This window comes from Cinclus cinclus, chromosome 5 (assembly GCF_963662255.1).
Source record: "Cinclus cinclus chromosome 5, bCinCin1.1, whole genome shotgun sequence".
NCBI classification, from domain to species: Eukaryota; Metazoa; Chordata; class Aves; order Passeriformes; family Cinclidae; genus Cinclus; species Cinclus cinclus.
The window spans coordinates 63,331,169-63,349,609 of record NC_085050.1 but is presented as its reverse complement, the minus strand read 5'-3'; the positions used below and the strand labels follow the sequence as shown (position 1 = coordinate 63,349,609).

General features: G+C 37.5%; 1 protein-coding gene across 1 annotated transcript in view; it reads right to left on the bottom strand.

The window, feature by feature from the left end:
• The window catches only part of INPP4B (inositol polyphosphate-4-phosphatase type II B), a 252,322-nt gene that overhangs the window by 178,712 nt on the left and 55,169 nt on the right, over positions 1–18,441 (bottom strand). Inside the window, 3 exon segments of the mRNA XM_062493100.1 lie at positions 2,367–2,411; positions 4,040–4,264; positions 13,073–13,157. Coding sequence (XP_062349084.1) covers positions 2,367–2,411; positions 4,040–4,264; positions 13,073–13,157 — 355 coding nt within the window.

Here is an 18,441-nt window from a genome sequence, read left to right as displayed (position 1 = left end):
CAGAGTCCCTTCCAGCCCTGCCACTAACCAGGTGAACAGCCCAAGGGCATCTCCACTGGCTGCCCTTGCAAGGGGAACTTCAACTGGTTGGGCTGCACAGCACGTGCATCCTTCCCAGCTAAATTATGGCTGTGCCATTCATCAGCAGGAGCTGTCTGCTGTACGTCTGTACAAAGAGCACAGTGCTTGTGACTGGGGTTGCTGGAGCTAGGAAGTGGTGGCATGGGAACATTGATATTCCAGTAAGAAGGATAATTGCTAATAATTTCATTGACTGTTAAATCATTAAAGGTGGATTCCCCTAACGCAAATGTGTCATGCTTAAATATTTAGTGCTATTTAATGATCAAGACACCAAAAATCACCTTCATACAATTGCCTGAGTTGCCAAACATCCCTGACTTCACGACTCTGGGCAGGACTATCAGCCAAAACCAAGAGGTTTATGCTGCTACTCCTATTTGTTATCTGAGCAGCAGCAGGAGTCAGGGTATAAGATTCCTCACAAGGCTGCAGCGACTCAATCAATAATGCTGCAGAACAAACCACAGAACATAAATGCCTACTAGAAACAGCCCAATGCAAAACACAAATACTGACACTGAGTGAACAGAGATCCATCCAGCACGAGCCCAAACAAGTCTGAAAATGGCTTCACTTTGTTTTTACACTTCTGCCTGCTGGGGCACATTTATCACTGAGAGCAACTTCTCCTGAAGCACTGCTGATCTAATTTGCAGTCAGTGCCTGTAGCACCTTTCTCCCTCTCCTACACTACACCAGAGTCATTGTGGGAGTTTGTTATTGCTGGAATGCTGCAATTACTGGCTTTTCCCAAATACTACAGTCATGGCACCTATAAAATGTAAATACAAATTCACAGAAAAGTTAAATCCGTTCTTAACGATTATTATACCATGGTGATTCCTCCCAACAGAGAATGAGGCCTTTTTTCCACACCAGCATTTAAAAACTTCTGCAGAAATATTCCATACGGAAAAAAATCCCATGACCTGCTCAACAAAATTTTTTGTAATGCCGTAACTACCTAATTTTTAGAAGACATACAGCACACAAGCCAAGTGTAACCCAGTTCAAGAACAAAGCCAGGAGAGAGACTTCCAAAATGCAAGGGGCAAAATCAGAATCTGCAGCCACATCACTGATACCATCCTGTTTACTGTGTTTGGGGGTTCTGAAGGATGTTTGTTTGTAGACTATTTAAAGTCTCAAAATAGTGGAGTCTAATTGAGATTTATATAATACTCTGCTTAGTTATCTATATTTCCCTCTACCTCTTACACTTTTTTGCAACAGATGTTATAAAAGTTTTTATCCAGAGTAAATTTAACAGATACTGAATAACACTGAGTAAAAGTTTCACAGCATCCATCTACACAACATCAGATAAATATTCACAGGTCATATGGATGTAAAAATCTTAACAAATTTGAGAAGTTTTGGTACGGAATGCATTGAGCACATAGGATCAAATATTTCAAAAGCTACACTATTTGTAACTGTTATTTTGCCATACACTGGAGCAGGGAATAATCACAGGCTCATTCTTGTTGGCCAAGACCCTGAAGACAGTCCATCCACTAATCAACTAAACCTAGCTACCATTCTTATTTCCCACATGGAATTATTGTGTTTAGTGTTTCTCCAGCAAATAATTATTTCACTTACTGTTTCAAAGGCTTCAAAGTTTTTGCACTGAAAGAACAGTGAAAAGTAGCCAAGCTTGCTTTGCACAGTTTGGGCTGACACATTGTGCTCCTTGACCTTATAACACAAATATACCATTATTCAATCAGATTGCTTGACTTACTAAGCAATCTGAATCATTCTGTAGCCTCTAAATGGAGGGAGGAGCTTGAATTGACTGAACACCTTCCAAAACAATTCTGTTACATACTACAGCAGCATATAGTTCTCCTATATCAATTACTTACACTAAGTATAAAATGTCAGAGTCAGGTAAACATTTACATCACCTCTTCACTACCAAATAATATCACATTTAAATTAAAGTTTGTTCAAAAGTAGCAGTACTTTTATGTGAATAGTGTTTCAAAAAATTCAAATTAAATGCCTTTTTCAAATTAGCAGTATTTCACAAACCACATTTGCAAAGCCTGGTAGAGGAGCTCAGTATTAGAGAATCCAATAAGCATTTAGCCATTCCAAACAATTAAGAAGCTAAAATCAGCATTTCAAAAGACATGCAGAGGAACTTCTCCCACCTAGACCTTCACTTTTTTTACACAGGTCACATGTTGCACTGTATTGCATTATATATATATATAAACTCCTCATATACAGACAAGCCATTATGGTTCTAAAAATTCAAAACTATATCTTACCAAGACTGAACTCCAGCTTCGGCTCATTTTCAATTCTCTGAATACCTTAAAAGATCAAGAAAAAAAAAAGTTAGAAATAATTTCATTTCCATGTCTTACTTTTTAATGCATAGTAAAACTTTCACATGCCTGTAACTACTTCCATTATCACTGAAATAAGTTTTTATTAGAAACTCATGGTCAAAACAAACTTGGATGAAATACTTGACTGAAGAAAGGCTACTTTTGAAGAAGACTTCCTTCTTAATAGCAACTTTCTGATGCTATGAAAGGAAACAAGGAAAAAAACCCAGGCTTTCATAGGTAGGTACTTGTAAGATTTTTAGTCACAATGGCTGACTATGGCTTTGTATTGGAAAAATACAAAGTTTCAAAAGTAATTTTTAGGTAAGTATGCCATCACATTAAAAACAAACCTCATTTTTTGTGAAAGTAAGTAAAATGGGTTAATAAAATATAAACTCCTTATCAATCTGCAAACAAATTGTAAAGTAACAAACTCAACTTCTTTTTGTTGGAAAATGAGTACAGTAATTCCTCTTCTCATGCAGCAGGAACAGGAACAAATTAATCCATTGTGGAATTATGTTCTATTACATATTTTACTGCATAGGGCAGTATTTTCTTGTTCTAAAATAAGAGTGAACCAGAGAAATACAACAAGAAACAGAGGAGGCAAGGCGGGATAGGTGAATAACACTGAGTTGTTCACCTGATGCACAAAGAAATTGGACCACAACTACAGTTTCAATGAACTTGTAGACATTAAACTCTCTCTTCTTGACATTTCTCTTTCCTCTCCAGTAAACATTATTAATTATTGGTCCGTATTGAAGAAATTGGTCAGATGGGAAGGACCGTATTAGTATATGAACTGGAACAAGATTTTTGTTTAAAAAATTAATTTTAAAAAGCCACAAACAACAAAAAAAATCACTCCAAACTAATAGCAGTGTTTCCTCCATAAAAACTTGATGCTGCTCAATCTTGATTCACACCATTCTCATTAATGTAGCTATTCATTCACATCTGTGTGAGAAAAATTACAGGTGGAGAGCTTAGAAAGATCAAAAGAAAAGAGCTTCTTGGTTTTTGTATTTTTTTTTTTTAGTGGAGATTTAACAAATTTCTGAGTTGAACTCTGCCACTAGCATATTGGCCTAAAACACCTTCACAAATATGCTGGAGACAGAACCAATTAAGTCCTCTGACTCCAGTGCACCAAATACAACTCAACATATGGCTACTTGCATTCACATCCCCAGAGTGCTTTTAGATCACATAGAACAAATCTGTGATACTAGTTTAAGTATCGCTAAAGCTTCATACATTTATCAAAGTTGTCAGACTATATTTCCAACAGCAGTCCATATGTTCATACAGCACATAAAAGAAAAAAAATATTTTAAGTCTTATGAATAAAATAGGTTATAGAGAAAAACTCAAACACAGAAATCACACATTTGTTACCATGAAGGTTATGTGCTTAAACCAAAATATATAAGGGAAAAAAGTTTAAAGACAATTTTCATCAGTTTATTTCCTCTAAACTTTACTTTGACAAGCAAGAATTTGAGCAGCATTTTGTACCCTGCTTGTGACACTACCTGAACCGCCACAGAGACTGATTCACTTTGATTGTACCACTCCACAAAATGAGTACATGCACTTACTTGTAAACTGGGGCTCTCCTAGACTGTCTAGCTGGGATGAAGGGAGAAACTGCTGTGCTTCATCTGATGATCTCTCCTCTTTCATTTCCATCATCAGCCTCCGGAGCTGCGGAATTTTATTCCGCAAACCTTCCGAGTTGGCCTCTCCCAGTGCCACGGCCCAAGGTTCACGGTCTGGCTTCGATGAGGCTGCAAGGTAAAGATCCGGCTCTCCACTCCGAAACTCTGCACTCAGAAAGCATGAAAGCAGCTCTTAGGGACTGTGATTGGAAAGGGGGATGATGGAAATATTGCTGTCACAAACAATCAAAACCACCACATACACACTTATGTTCATGGTCACAGAACTATGCAGCCCCATCCACCTCTGGTGTCAAAGCCCAGCTCCTTCAGACTCGGTACAGTACTAAACATATCCACTGAGTAGCTCCAAAATCAGTTAGCAGGTGGCTAAATTACATGGCAGAATCAAACCAAAATGGGAAATCCTTTTTCGGCACAGATTCTGCAGCCTAGCAGGCAGTTCTCAGAGCTGCTAATTTGACAAATAATTTGATTTAGCCAGTGGAGCAGACATGGCTCTGTCAGAGAGTGGGATTCACCAGAATGAATGTGTCCATCATCTCTTCTATTAAAGACCTCCATTATGCCCAGCCTCTCATTCATCCTTGCCAGAACACAGAGCAGGAACACATGCAGATAATTTAGCATGACGTAACTCCTCTGTGAAGACTCAACAGGTTGTATGTGGGAGCTTCTGACCTCATTACTATCCGTGTGTCATTTGCTGTTCTGCCTGGAGTCTAATTGTTTAATGATTAAATTTTCTGAGAACAAAAGAAGAAGCTGGGGGGGGTGGGGGGTGGAGGGAGTAGGAAGATGAAGCTCCCAAGGAATCCAGGTAAGTAGCAAGGGTTGGTCATTAGATTAAGATGAGAACAGGGAGGATAAAAAAACACCTCTTAGGCATTTAAAATTCTGTGGTATAGGTAGCTTCAGAGAGTCACAAATTCAGTGTGACATTTAGTGCAACACACACCAAGAACAACAAACTGGGAAAGAAAGAAAATCGATGTTTCTTTAAAGCAAGTTACCAACTAATTTAGAAACATACAACTCTATAAAACACCTCTACTATTGTATTAGCAAGGACTGAAGTATTTCGTTGGGCATCAAAACCATTCTGAGCCAAATCAGCCATATATTGTATTACTGGATGAAACAGAACACTGAAAGGTTTTCATACTTAGTTTGAAAATCTAAACAACATAGGAAAGTTCTTTTCTACACAACGTGAACTTAAATTCTTTTTACTACCTTGAGTATCTAACCTTGGGCACTTGCACACATGTTATTTTAAACCTGTTTGCACTTCATAAACTGAGCATCTGCCAGTTACAACTACCTCAGCTTTTATGGTTATGGAGGGGATAAAAGATGAAACCTCAAGTCTGGAAGGCTCTAAAAACTGCACACAAATCCCTGTGGAGGTGGGACAAGTTTTTTGTCTGGGCTGGATCTAAGGAGAACTAACTTTGCAGCTGCTGGTAAAAAAGCTGGATAACATTTCGTGTACCAGCTGGACCATACATTTCATGAGGAAAGACTGGAAAGAGAAATGAAGTGGAAACACCTACTTCAGATACCCATATGGAAACATACTTTCATATAAAAACTTAATAAGGATACAAATGCTTGCCTTTAGCCATGGTTCATTCATGAAGAAAAAAAAACAAAAAGAAAACAAAAAAAAAGTATTCAGTTCTTCAGAGAAGAATATCCAAAGTCTTAGGGAGCTGCAGAAGTTCACTAGATCCTGTTTTCACACAAGATCTGTTCTTGAGCAACCAAACCTGACCAAGCTGAGCTCTGCTGCTTGTCAAAGACTGATGAGACAGAGGAGATTCAGCCATAAGCTCTGCAGTGATCTGGTACTGCATGTGGGCAGCAACCTTCAGAACGATCAGTATTTAGAAGAGCTGATAACTTTTCTGTTGCACTGGTAAGGTCTGCACCAGCAGAGTGCTCTACTCCCTTCTGTCACTGACATCAGTGGGTCAGAATTCTGTTATATTTCATAGTATTTTGGAGCTGCTAGTGGAAAATTAAAAGGAAAGAAAAGAAAAAGCATGCAATCGACCAGCATCAAGATCAAAATTAGCTAGCAGTCACTTTTAATAAAAAACAAACAAACAAAAAAGCAAACAAAAACCCAAACACCCCGTCCCTGCCCCAAAAAAGCCACCAAAACACACACACACACAAAACAGACCACACAATTAACATCTGCTTATACCATTCAACCTTTAAAAGCACAGAAAATTTTAATAAAAGTAGTCTGGTTATCCAAAATACCTCAGTGAAAGAAAAGCTGTTGGAGAAAAGTCAACACTTAACAGCCAAAATACAAATATACCAAGGTGTTCTTTTCTTTTCTTCCTTTATCTTTAAATGGAAATAGGAACAGCAATCTTGCCTTGAAATATCCTACCAGTAGCTAGATAAAAAACATCTGCTTTGGGAGGAAATCGATGTTTTTCAATTGAAATCATGCTATTTATATTTACCTCTTAGCTGTAAAAATCAGACTGCCAAGATGAAAAGGCATACTGAATCATCATTAATATGCATGGAACCAGAAATGGAGAGTGAAATGCAGTAGGAGTGGGCATAATTCACTGTATTCTGATCTAACAGGTGCCAGTTTTGAGATGTGGAAATTCATTCGAAACCATCACTTCAAAACACTACAGTCTGCTATATTTAGATCCTTGGAGTACTCTGACAGCTAAGTTAAATTCTGAAAAGCATATGAAAATGCCTGAAAAACACTCATCACTGCAATTGTAAAAAGTTTCATTCTAAACATCCAACAGTAGGTAAGCTACCTATTTTCCATTCTGTTTCAATGCACAGAATCACAGCATGGTTTGTATTGGAAGGGACCTTAAAGATCATCTAGTCCAATCCCCCTGGGCAGGAACACCTTCTGCTAGATCAGATTGCTGAAAGCCCCATCCAACCTGGCCTTGAACAGTCCCAGAGATGGGACAGCCACGGCTTCTCCAGGCAACCTGTGCCTGTCCCTCACCATCCTCACAGGGAAGAATTTCTTCCTAACACCTAATCTAAACCCATCCATTTTTAGTTTAAACCCATCCCCCCTCATCCTGTCACTCCATAGCTTTGTAAAAACTCCCTCTCCAGCTCTCCTGCAGATTCCCCTTTAGGTACTGAAAGGTGTATGTACCAAAAGTCATCTTGCCAGAGGAAGCACAACATGAAAAATAAACACTGGTAAAAAAAGTCTGTTGCAATAATAGAGCACAAAGGTTTCTTTATGTAATAAATATTAATCTCTTTGCTCTTCTCCGTCAAATAGTTGATGACTATTATTTTAAATCGGCTGCATACAGGATCCCTAACAAGCTCAGACATTTAATTCCAAATATTAGTAGGAGGAAAAATATTGACGAGTCTTTCCCAAAATGAAACTAATGGACCCAAAAATGTAATGAATGCCTCTAACAAATGGCAGATATATCAGAAGAGTTATATACATAATTATATAAACAACTGTTACTCCACATTTTATGAGATTATTGACATTCAAATAAATAATATATATATTAATTCATAAAAACATAAATAATAAACCTAAATGCAGTAGTATTTCATAGGTGGACAAAAGCACTTCATACTTTGCTGCTAAGAAGTTACTGTAGAACACAAGCACCCTGTGCTATACTGCTACTGCTGACAGGAGCTACCATGAGTAGTTTTGGAAAAAAACCCTTACCTCTTGTGAACATTAACTGCTGACCTCAAAAAACAGTGTCTTATCTAATTTGCAGTCCTAGTTTTACTGTTGTGATACCGCTTTTGAACAGGATGGCATAAGATTTAACAACATACTATATTAAGGAAATTTTCTATCTACTTGTGAATCTTCAACAGCAGAAAAATTATCGTCTTCTTCAAGCTAGACTTCCCCACCAGGGTTTCAAGTTCATAAACCCAGGGGAAAACCTTCAGAAAATTAAGTACACTGGTTTTCTTTGCAGAACAAACTTTGAACTTAGTAGTTCAAAATTGAAAGGAAAATTATGTATTATTGTATCTTGATCCCTTGCTGCTCCTCCCTTATTTCAGTATCAGAGACACAATGGAAGACAAGACTTGAGGAAGCAGATAATGGAAAATAAACAGATCTGCACACGGAACATTTTCTGGTCTGTACACCAAGAGCTCTTTGCTGAGGCACAGTCTCAATGTCTCAATTTCTCCCACAGAAGCCAGCATAGAAAGTTTTGGTCCCACAGGACTTGTGCCACTCAAATAACTCAATGCCCCTGCTCTGAAGGGCTGCTGTCAAAAAAGGGAACAGCACAAAACACTAACACATTCCCAGTGGCACTAGAAAGACTCTCTAGTCTAACCCAACTGCCTGAAATTAGAAATGTATTTTAATGTTAGTTTCTTAATTCTCAGACACCTTTTCCTTCTTGACATTGTTTCATAATAAAATTTATTTTTCCCAAGTATTTCAATTTAACAGTAGCAATTGACTCTTTTCCCTCGAAATAGTTAAATACTTCAGTTGTTTTAAAAATGAAAACAAATTTCTTGCCAAAAATGTCTGACATTGCTCAAAAAATTTAAAAAGCATTTTATTGTAATTTTAATCACAATTTTTTTTTTTTTTTTACACAGAAACTTAGGTTTCTGTTAATTCATCAAAATGTTTTAGGCAGCTATTGGACTGATTCTTATCTTTCAAAAGACTGGAGTTTTTTAGAAAGGCTTTCAAAACATAATAAAATAAAACAAATACATTTCCACTTTCGTTTTACATCTTATTCACTTGCTATTAACCTATTTTTCACAGAAGATTTTATTGGTTTATTTTACTCAACAGGTACAGGTGACACAAAGGCTGATACTCTTTGGCTTGCTTTTTTTTCCTTCATTAGAGTTTAAGCATAACATCATTTTGAACAGGACAAAGAAGATATTACTGGCATAATGCAAATTATTAAAATGTACAAAGCCCATGGTCAATATCCACAATGACAGACTTTTAGATCACTGTATTCCCTCCTATGGCAAAAAAAGTGATCCTCAGCTCAGCTAATAGCTCAGCAGAGGAAAATGGTTAAGAATATCAGTGAGTCACTGACACTAAAATATAAAGCACCACCACAGCTAACCACCATATGCTGTAACAAAAGCAGAATGGAAGCTTTGATACGTAAATTATATCCGCAGGATATTTCTAATACGGACATCAGAGGTTTTTAATTCACAAAGCTGTCTGAATTCTATATGCTGATGCATTTCATGTTCAAATTAGTAGTGATGAAATCATCCCATGGTTACTCATGATGCTATGCTAATCTTTCTTTGGAAGTTATATTTTCAATCAAAGATAAAGTATTTAATTAAAATTTTTATCTTCAGTGATTTTTTTTAAATTTTGCAGTGCTGGAATAAACTTACATAAGTTGCTATTATAAGCTACATTTAAGTCCCTACAGAACCTCGCCAAGAGTGTGAGTATTTGAAATTAATATAGCATGATGCTCCAGGCTGACTATTGCAGTACAATGCTCTGTTTCTTTTAATACCTGTCAGCTTCCACACATGCCACACTGCTTCTACCCTTTCATTCAATACCACACCTATACTGGAAGCAATGCAAACCACACAATTATTTGAATACCACAATAATATCTCAAGAACCCTGAACAAATAAACTGCAGCATTTGCTGAAAGTTCCAAGGGCAGCTTTTGCAAAGCAGTGGACTGCTCATGCTGAATGGAAGCAGTTCACATCTCTGGCCGGACCATCAGTCTGCCTTAAAAAAGGCAGGATTCAGAGGTTTTCCTCTGCCTAGATCTGCAAGAGAAACCTTTGCATGTGTCTCACTTATTCCATCTCTAAAACAGGGAGCAATCCAGACCTATCTTTCCAAGTCACCACTATTTAAAGAAAAAGTGTTCAAGTTTAAGTGGCTTTCATACTACAAATGGCAAAGGGGAATGCTTGCCATCTCAAGGGTATTCCTACATACAGGTCTCTTTTAAATTTTTTTCCTGATTTACTGCAATATGATTTAGATTACTGACCTTGTATGAAAAGTTCTGTTTTCTTCCTTTTGTCCCTCCCACCTTTCTCACCAGCTTTCCCTGGATATTTCAGTTCTTACCTCCCTAACTCTCACTAAGAGACCACACACAGTAATGCAACACAGTCCTCAAGGAATCTCTCTTCCTGAAAGACAGAAGAGATATACAGATCAAGAGAAGGCAGTGCTAGTATGCTGTCTCTCACATCTGGTTTCATTTCACTGTGCCTGTGTCTCTTGGGGACATTCCCAAATTTGCATTGTACATCATCACGTGGAAAAACAGAGGCAGAGATGTACATGCACCTGCAGAGGCTCTGTACAACACAGTGGTCAACTTCAGACTGCTCCTGGGAGCACTTTGGACATCGAGTCACAGAGTTCTTATTGTCCTATTTCAGGGCAATGCAACAGAGACACAAAGACCACTCTGACCTGCTAATGGTGACCAGCTCCCAGTAGAAGGAGCCATCAGCCTTTGACAGAGAGTCGAAGTTCACCTTACAAATCCTTCTCTTTCCTTCCATGGTCCACTAGGAAACCTGAGTTAGGCTGCTTCAGGAGCACTCCACTTGAAGCCCTGAGAGGACTATCTGCTCTGACTTCCATACAGCCCTCATCATTTCAGGGCCCACAGTGCCCTGAGGTGATCAGCAGCTCCACAGAATCACTAGATGTTGCATTAACATGTTCTTATTTTTCCCTCCATGCTTACTCCACTGCCATTCATTATGTTCTCTTCATCAAATCAGTCTCCATTTCTCACTCTTACAACTCCTAGAACTCAATCCACCAGTCAGAGACACATGAAGAGAATTGGACAAAGGCTGTCTCCAATCCCCCTTGACAGTTCCAAACTGAAGCTTGCAAGATGAAGAAAATGTCCTTTTACCACCACAAGTTAAGTCTCACAGCCTCCTTTCTTGGAGTTTCTGTTGTGCTGTGGCACAACTCTCCTTCACCAGCTCCACAAGAAATTTGATATTGTGAGCAGGTATGTCCTCCTATCTTGCTTTCATCTGAATCCTTTGAAGTCCTAGATACCCATTCTACAGCCTTTTTTGGTTCCCAATAGCCAATGGATCTAATCTTGCGACAACACAACAGGCTTTTCGTGGTCAAAGCCCCTACTGATAAAAGGACTCTTCCTAGTGCCTGAGTTTTGCTTTTCTCCCCCATTTTGTCTTCTGAATTTTATTCTATCCTACAGTCCATGGATTCTTATCTCACTTCTTTTAGTATTTTATCCTCATTCAGTACGCTGTATATCATCTTCATTTGTCTTCAGTTTTGTTCTAATACCTCATAATAGTCTGGCTTTCTTTTCCTATCCAACAAATCATCAGCCAGGTTGTCATCCCTGCTCTCCAGCATGGGAAAATTGCCAAGTCTCAAATACATTTGTCCTCTACCTGTCTGTCTCTTCCTTTGTCTTCTGTTTGGTCATGCCCCAGATACTCATCATCATTTGCTGCCTCTGTTTACCTGGAGCTTTCTACACTGTTTGTGCTTTTCCCTTTAATATGTTTGAAGAGGATGCACAGAACACCACCCTTACCCCTGGTTCCTACAGAAAGAACATGAGCCTTCAAAACTTGGTTTTGCAAAGTCTGTCTCTCATCTAGTTCCTAATTATACAAGTTTATTTATTCCTCCACACATATGCACAGGCTCTTTTTTCGCCACAGGCAGCCTGAAGTGCTCACTCAGTATTCATTGTTGTCTATGTCCAGCTTTTGAGCTTAAAACCAACCAGTGTCACTACCACAGAAACTGTCCTGTTTGCAGGCTTCAAAGCTAGCTGAGTCCTGTCAGCAATTACAGCTATATTCTGGGTTCAGTTCAGCAGCATTGTGTTCAAGCACTGTAAAAGAAGTACCAGAAGGGAACTGACATGACTGTATTTATACTCATAAAGTTGGAAATTCTATGAATGAATTGGACTCATTGAGGGCACAATTAGAAAGTCTCAATTTGAGAGTCAATGGAAAACATTCAGCTCTTATAGTCAGGGAAAGCAATGCTTCCAAACCCAGAAAGAAATACTTTTTGATGCAGTGCCTCAATACCAGGCAAAAAAACATAGAATTTTGTTCCCTACACAAGATTAAATACTTCAGCTATTCCCCAGAATAGTACCCAGATAAGGATAAAATCCACAATGAATATAATTTAAGTCACTGCCTTCTCAAATGTGACACAACCATTAGTAATCACTTCAGCAGGTGAGGACTGAAGGCAAATGTATCCATCGAGCCCACAAATGCAGCTTAACTTTTTACCTCTGCTCTTAGACTATCACAGCTAACAGAAAATGGCAAGGACTTCTAAGGACTTCAAAATTCTGCAGTGGTATCAGGAAAAGCCCATGTAAAAAAAAAAAAAATTCTAACAGAGTGGCTATTTAAGTGGCTGCTGCAGAGAAAATAAAAATAATCTCCAAATAAAATCTTGCCCCTAAAACAAGGATTCTGATTTATACGAGATAGCGCTTTTTTTTTCCTGTTTTTAACAATTTTATGCATGAAGAATTGATAGGGGGTGAGAAAAAACAGGAAACCTGTAATTTAATAGGGAGTTTAGCAATGATTAGCTGTTGAAGAATAAGATGCATTGACTATGCATCAACATAAATCCCATATTGTACAAAATACCTGACAAAACAAACTTCCATTTATTATCAGAGGAATATGATGACATGACTTATTTGATTTTAGGATTTTCTTTGTAGGCATGAATTCAAAGACCACCAGTATTTAAATGTATGCATTGAACAGTCAGCAGGATATATTTTAGTTAAATTTCTAATAAAGTTCCAATGCCTGGGTGGTTGGATTTTTTATTTCCATTTTTTGTTGGCAGAAATAAGAGTCACACTGAACACATTGAGATATGTCTTACTTACTGAGACCTATTGAAACATCTGCTTTACTCCTGAATTCCACTACCCAGCAGTGCTCCAGGATTACCGCTTCAGAGGCATCAGAACTCTGTGAAACAAAATTGGCAAAACATTAGGATTTGGAACCTGACTGGGAAGTCCTTCTGTTTGGCTGTTCCCAGCTGAAGTGCCATGGAGGTACAAAGATAACCAAGCATAGAAGTCGCTAGGCAGATGGATAAAGGCATTCTTTAATTACTGATGTGTGCCAGCCTACTTCAGCTCAATGAGTCACAAAAGGAATAAACTAAATAAGAAGTTGTCCTGGTTTACAATACAAGATACATATTCTATTACCATCTGAGGAGGGTGATCATCCTTATCGCTGTGGGAAATATCTTCTGTTAATGGGCCATTGAGTCCTACTGTATAACTGATAAGATTACATCATCCCATTGGGAGATGCTCCAGCCAGGAGGATGAGCCAAGCCTTTCCTACCTAGATAAAAACTGAGGTTTAGAACGCCAAAAGCAGCCTTTTTCCACTGGATTCCAGAGGAAGAACCAGGGTTTTTTTTTCCACATCATCGCTGGACCCTTTAGAGGAAAACTGCACCAACATCCTGACTGACAAGGTATCAGGTTGTATTCTGACTCTGTCAGTGGTTTTATTTTTATTATTGCATGTATTTTGGTTTTTTTCCTTTTTTTCTCTTCCCTATTAAAAATTGTATTACTGACTTGAAGTCTCACTCATTTTGCTTTTCAAACCAGTACAGAAGTAAAGTAAGAAAAGACCCTGCAGGAAACTTTAGAAAGTAACTTCAAAGGGTTTTTTTCATACTTCCAGTATTTAAAAGTTTAAATGACACCTCATTCCTAAGCAAGTCAGGCAAGCTCAGCCCATCCAAACTTCCATATTTTCTAACAAGGCTGAATCAAATGTCAGATTCTATTCAAAGACCAGGATATTTTCAAGTGAACAAAATAATATATAATTTACAGAAGGCATTTTGCTTCAACTTTTATCTGAAAGAGATTTCTTTATCAGCACTTGAAACTTGGAATATGGTCTCTGGCTATGCAATTCAAATGACATTAAGTGATATGGACCTATTGCTGAATGCAATAGGATACAAATTACCACTATCATTTTTTGTGAGTGCTTTGCAGACAAGATGCAAACTCTTCTAGTTAGTAAGTGTGATTCATATTTCAGAAGAGTGAAGCTATCAATCACTCCCTCAGGATTAATATTTTTCCCCTTAAAATTCTTACTACCCATTTTTTATCCATAACATCTGGTAACAAATAACTTCCAGAATATGTACCCATACACTCCCTTCATTCCAGGTTCCCAACATGAATGTCACAGAGCTCATTCCCTACTTCAATGACATTCTGCAGGGATTAATTCAAATGCTTGTTTGAACACTCCTTCCTCAGGTGGTACTTTATTCCAAGTGATCCTAAAGATGAAATATTTTTCATATTGTGCAGCAATTTTACCAAAAGCCTGAACTTTCGTTTCGCATATCTGCCACTTAATGAATTACTTCATAAAACAGTTCATATTTATAACACCTGCCTAACATGGACAAGTTTTCTTGCCTACCCCTTTTTCTGTATCTATGCTGCTTTACCTGGCCTGCCAGAACTAGACTCAAACTTTTTGCCAAGGGTTTCATGTTTATTTTCAAGTGGATGTCTTGATCCTGCTTTTGTCAAGAAAGGACCTTTTACATACACAGTAATAATCTGTCTTTCTGACCAAAACTCTGAAAACTCAATACAAGACAACTGAAATGCTGACTAATAGCAGAATACATAACATTTCACAAAGTCTAAAAATAATTTCCTTGAAAATTCTAGATTTTACTTTTTGCCACTTACTAAATGAATACTCCAAACCCAGTTAAACACAAATCATCATACAAAGGAAAAAAAAAAACGCTTAAAAAAAGCCAGAAGAGTATGAAAAAAATCACACTATGTTGTACTGAAATATGTCAGAATTCAAGAGACAAGCTGGAACACACTAAGAAAAAACAGACTTATCTAAAAACTACTTGTAATCTGATTTCTTTGAAAAATTATTCAGGGCTGGTCTAAAAGGAACGTATTGATATGTAGACAGAAAAACAGCCCATTGTTTAAAGCAAAAAAAATAGAGGGAAAAGGAGAAAGTAGTAAAGAAATGCAGTGAGTTTTGATAGTAACCCAAGTGCTCTGTTGAGAACTTTTTCATTTATAGAATCCAGCAAGTGGCCAAACATGGCAACCCAGCAGCCATTTTCATGTGCTGTTGAGTGAGCCATTCTTTGAGGATCTACCAGGTCTTTATAAGCAAGAAGTAAAGTCAGTTCGGGAAAATAGGAAATAATAGTCCAACAAAAATACAAAACAAAACAAAACAAAAAAAACCCAGCAGGCTAACTAGGAAGAGTTTTTAACTACAATGATCCAAGCAATTATTTTAATTCTTTAAATTTGAGAGCCCCAGTAGAGTCTCCCAGATAACCCTCCCTTGAAATGTAGATAATGCAGGTTCCTTTCTTCAAGAGCTGGCAATCTTTCAGCAGAGATATGACCAAAACAAGTTTATTTTGGAAGTTAATGAAGGTCTAAGTCCATTTAACACTGAGCAGTGACTACATAAAGAGACTCGGAGCAGTTTTCCTCCTTTCATCCCTGCAGAAAATAATTTCTCTGGTACATTCCTACTCCCAAGATGAAAGACAGAAACATGAGAAGTCCCCGGACTTAATATTTCCTCCAGAATATGTAACTGAGGTAAATGGATATATGTCAGTAGGCAAAGAAAAGCAACTCCCTGTTACACAGATTTCAGGCAAGTCAGGGTTTGGAAAGACAAGGGATGAGCAATCACAGCCTCCGCGTAGTTTTCTATAGTTGCCAAGACTGAAAGACTTGGTGTTTGCATTTGTACATGAATGACAAGTGTGTAATACAAATAAATTGGCAGGCAGGCAGCAAAAATTGTTTTCAAACAATTAAGGAGAGTCTCAGTGCAGTCTGTCTCACAATGCAGTTGACATACAACAGCAACTGCAAACACAAGAGAGAAGAAGATGATTTCAAACTCTCAGCATTTTAAGCCCGCAGATGCTGTAGCTCAAGAGCCTCTTTAGAGACAAGTTACTCCCCTTTCTGCACCAGTGGAAGCTGGAATGAAGCAATGCTGCAGCTTCAAATGAATGTGAATGCTTTTCCAAGATGCACAATCCAGAACACTGAGCAGAGGATGTATATTTACTTGTCCTGTATGTGAGAGAGAACAAGGGAAACAAGAAAAAGGGATGAAAGAACACAAGGCTGCCAGGAAATAAAGCACCTGTTGATGCAGACCATTTCCCATATCCTGACACAAACCTGAAGAAAAATATCTTCAGAATTACTATTATGGCAGACTTCTCATCATTTAGATGAGCTGTGCTATGGTCCACCACAACAAAAGCTAACAACAAATTTACTTACTAATTAAATAAGGAAATTGTAATCAAGGGAACCATTATGCATATCTGATAAAGAATCAGCTCTGTTTTTCAGCACCTGAAGAGATCCAAAATTTCTCTTATTTTAGGTGCATAACACAAGGTCATCTGGAATAGCTATTAGCTTTTTTTTCCTAGATTTTTTTAAAAGGTAACTTTACAATGATCTGGTCTTTATGCATGAAGAATATGATCAAAATGAGATCTGTACCACTGTGATAAGGCATTATATTTAGAGAATCTTTACTCCTGCCATTGGTATTATTTAATAATTGTTATAAAGACTTACTGAATCAATCCAATGCCAAACAGCAACTAGACAAACTCTCACATCTTTCTCTAAACACTGACAAAGTCAACAGGCACCCCACCACCACCCCAGATCAGGAAATTGCTTTAAAACAGTGATTTGAGGAGACAAATTATTCTTAAATCTGAATTAAATATCTCAGTGAAACTATGAAAAGGTAGATTCCCAAAACCTAGAATATTAAAGCATCAAGAAACTTTTGAAGCTGTCAAAGAGAATATCACATTTGAGCTATTTTTGCATTTCTATAGATCTGATTTGTTGTACCATTGTGGGGGGGGAAATGTGCCATTGGGAATCAATTTTACAATAGGAGATTTGCTCCTGGAGACAAAGCAAGGAACCTACTGGTAGATATATCAAGTCAAGAACTAAGCTGACTGTTAAAATTAGAAGTGACATTCCAAGCAATTCCTTAGTCTTAAAACAGTAAGTGGAAAAGTAAAGCTAGAGCACTGTGGAAAGAAAAAACCATAAAAAAAAAAAGGTAAAACATCTTCTACTAAGATATTATTTAAAGCCTCCCCAGTCAGCTGGGTGCTGTGTGTGTGTGAATTGCACAGTTGATTTATTTTAAAGACAGATATTCATCAATTTAAAATAATCATATCAAAACCCTACAGATTAAGGATGCAACATACACCAAACTACTTGTGTTTTTTCACATCAGTTATTTTCCCTGGTACTGGCAAATGAGCTAATCAGACTGATAGTAGCTCAAAAATGCAGGCATGTGCACGGGTCACACTTTTGGCTATGCTATAAACGTTACCGCCTACATTTGCTATTTCAGCCTTGGCACAGATGATGCTCATCACTCCACTGATAAAGTACAGCTTTCTTCAACAAGAAATTCCACAAGAAATAAAGGAACAGGAATTGTAGGGTAATATCATTCACAAATAAAAAAGCTAATGGTCTTAAATTTATTTCAATATATTTCTACAGCAATATGTCCATTAGAGTAAAAAAAAAAAAAAAAAAAACAAAACTCTAATTCTGAGATATTAACAAATGACTCCATGGCAATCAAAAGCATATAATTTGCAGAATTAAAAACACTCCTTTATATGCTGGCAAGTAGAATTCAACCATCTAAATCCTCCTTCAATATTATCTATTCTTCTGTTGTAATAATATCTCCATTCTGTGTCCATTAAGTAACGTGAAGCCTATGACCCAAGCTGTGGCATAAGGAAAAATGTGGTTTGCTGCGTGTCTGATGAGGTGCTTCAATTACTCCAGGCAAGCTGTAACTTGGTAGTTCATTATAACCACCTTTACAAACTGTCAGCTCAACAAAGATGCTCAAATCATCTCTTATAAGGCATGAGCTACTCACTGAGATTAAACCAGCATGCAATGCTACCAGATCCCAACTTCAAGCTGAAAATATAATACCATTAATCTGCATTCACTCTGAAAAATGTTGACTTACATCACTGAATAAGTTCTGCAGAACACAAAACTACCTTTAATAGATCATTACCTTTAACAAAAGTGAATACATAACCAAACGTAGCTCCCTTTTCAATTTCAAAATGCATTAGTAATAATTATAATGTACA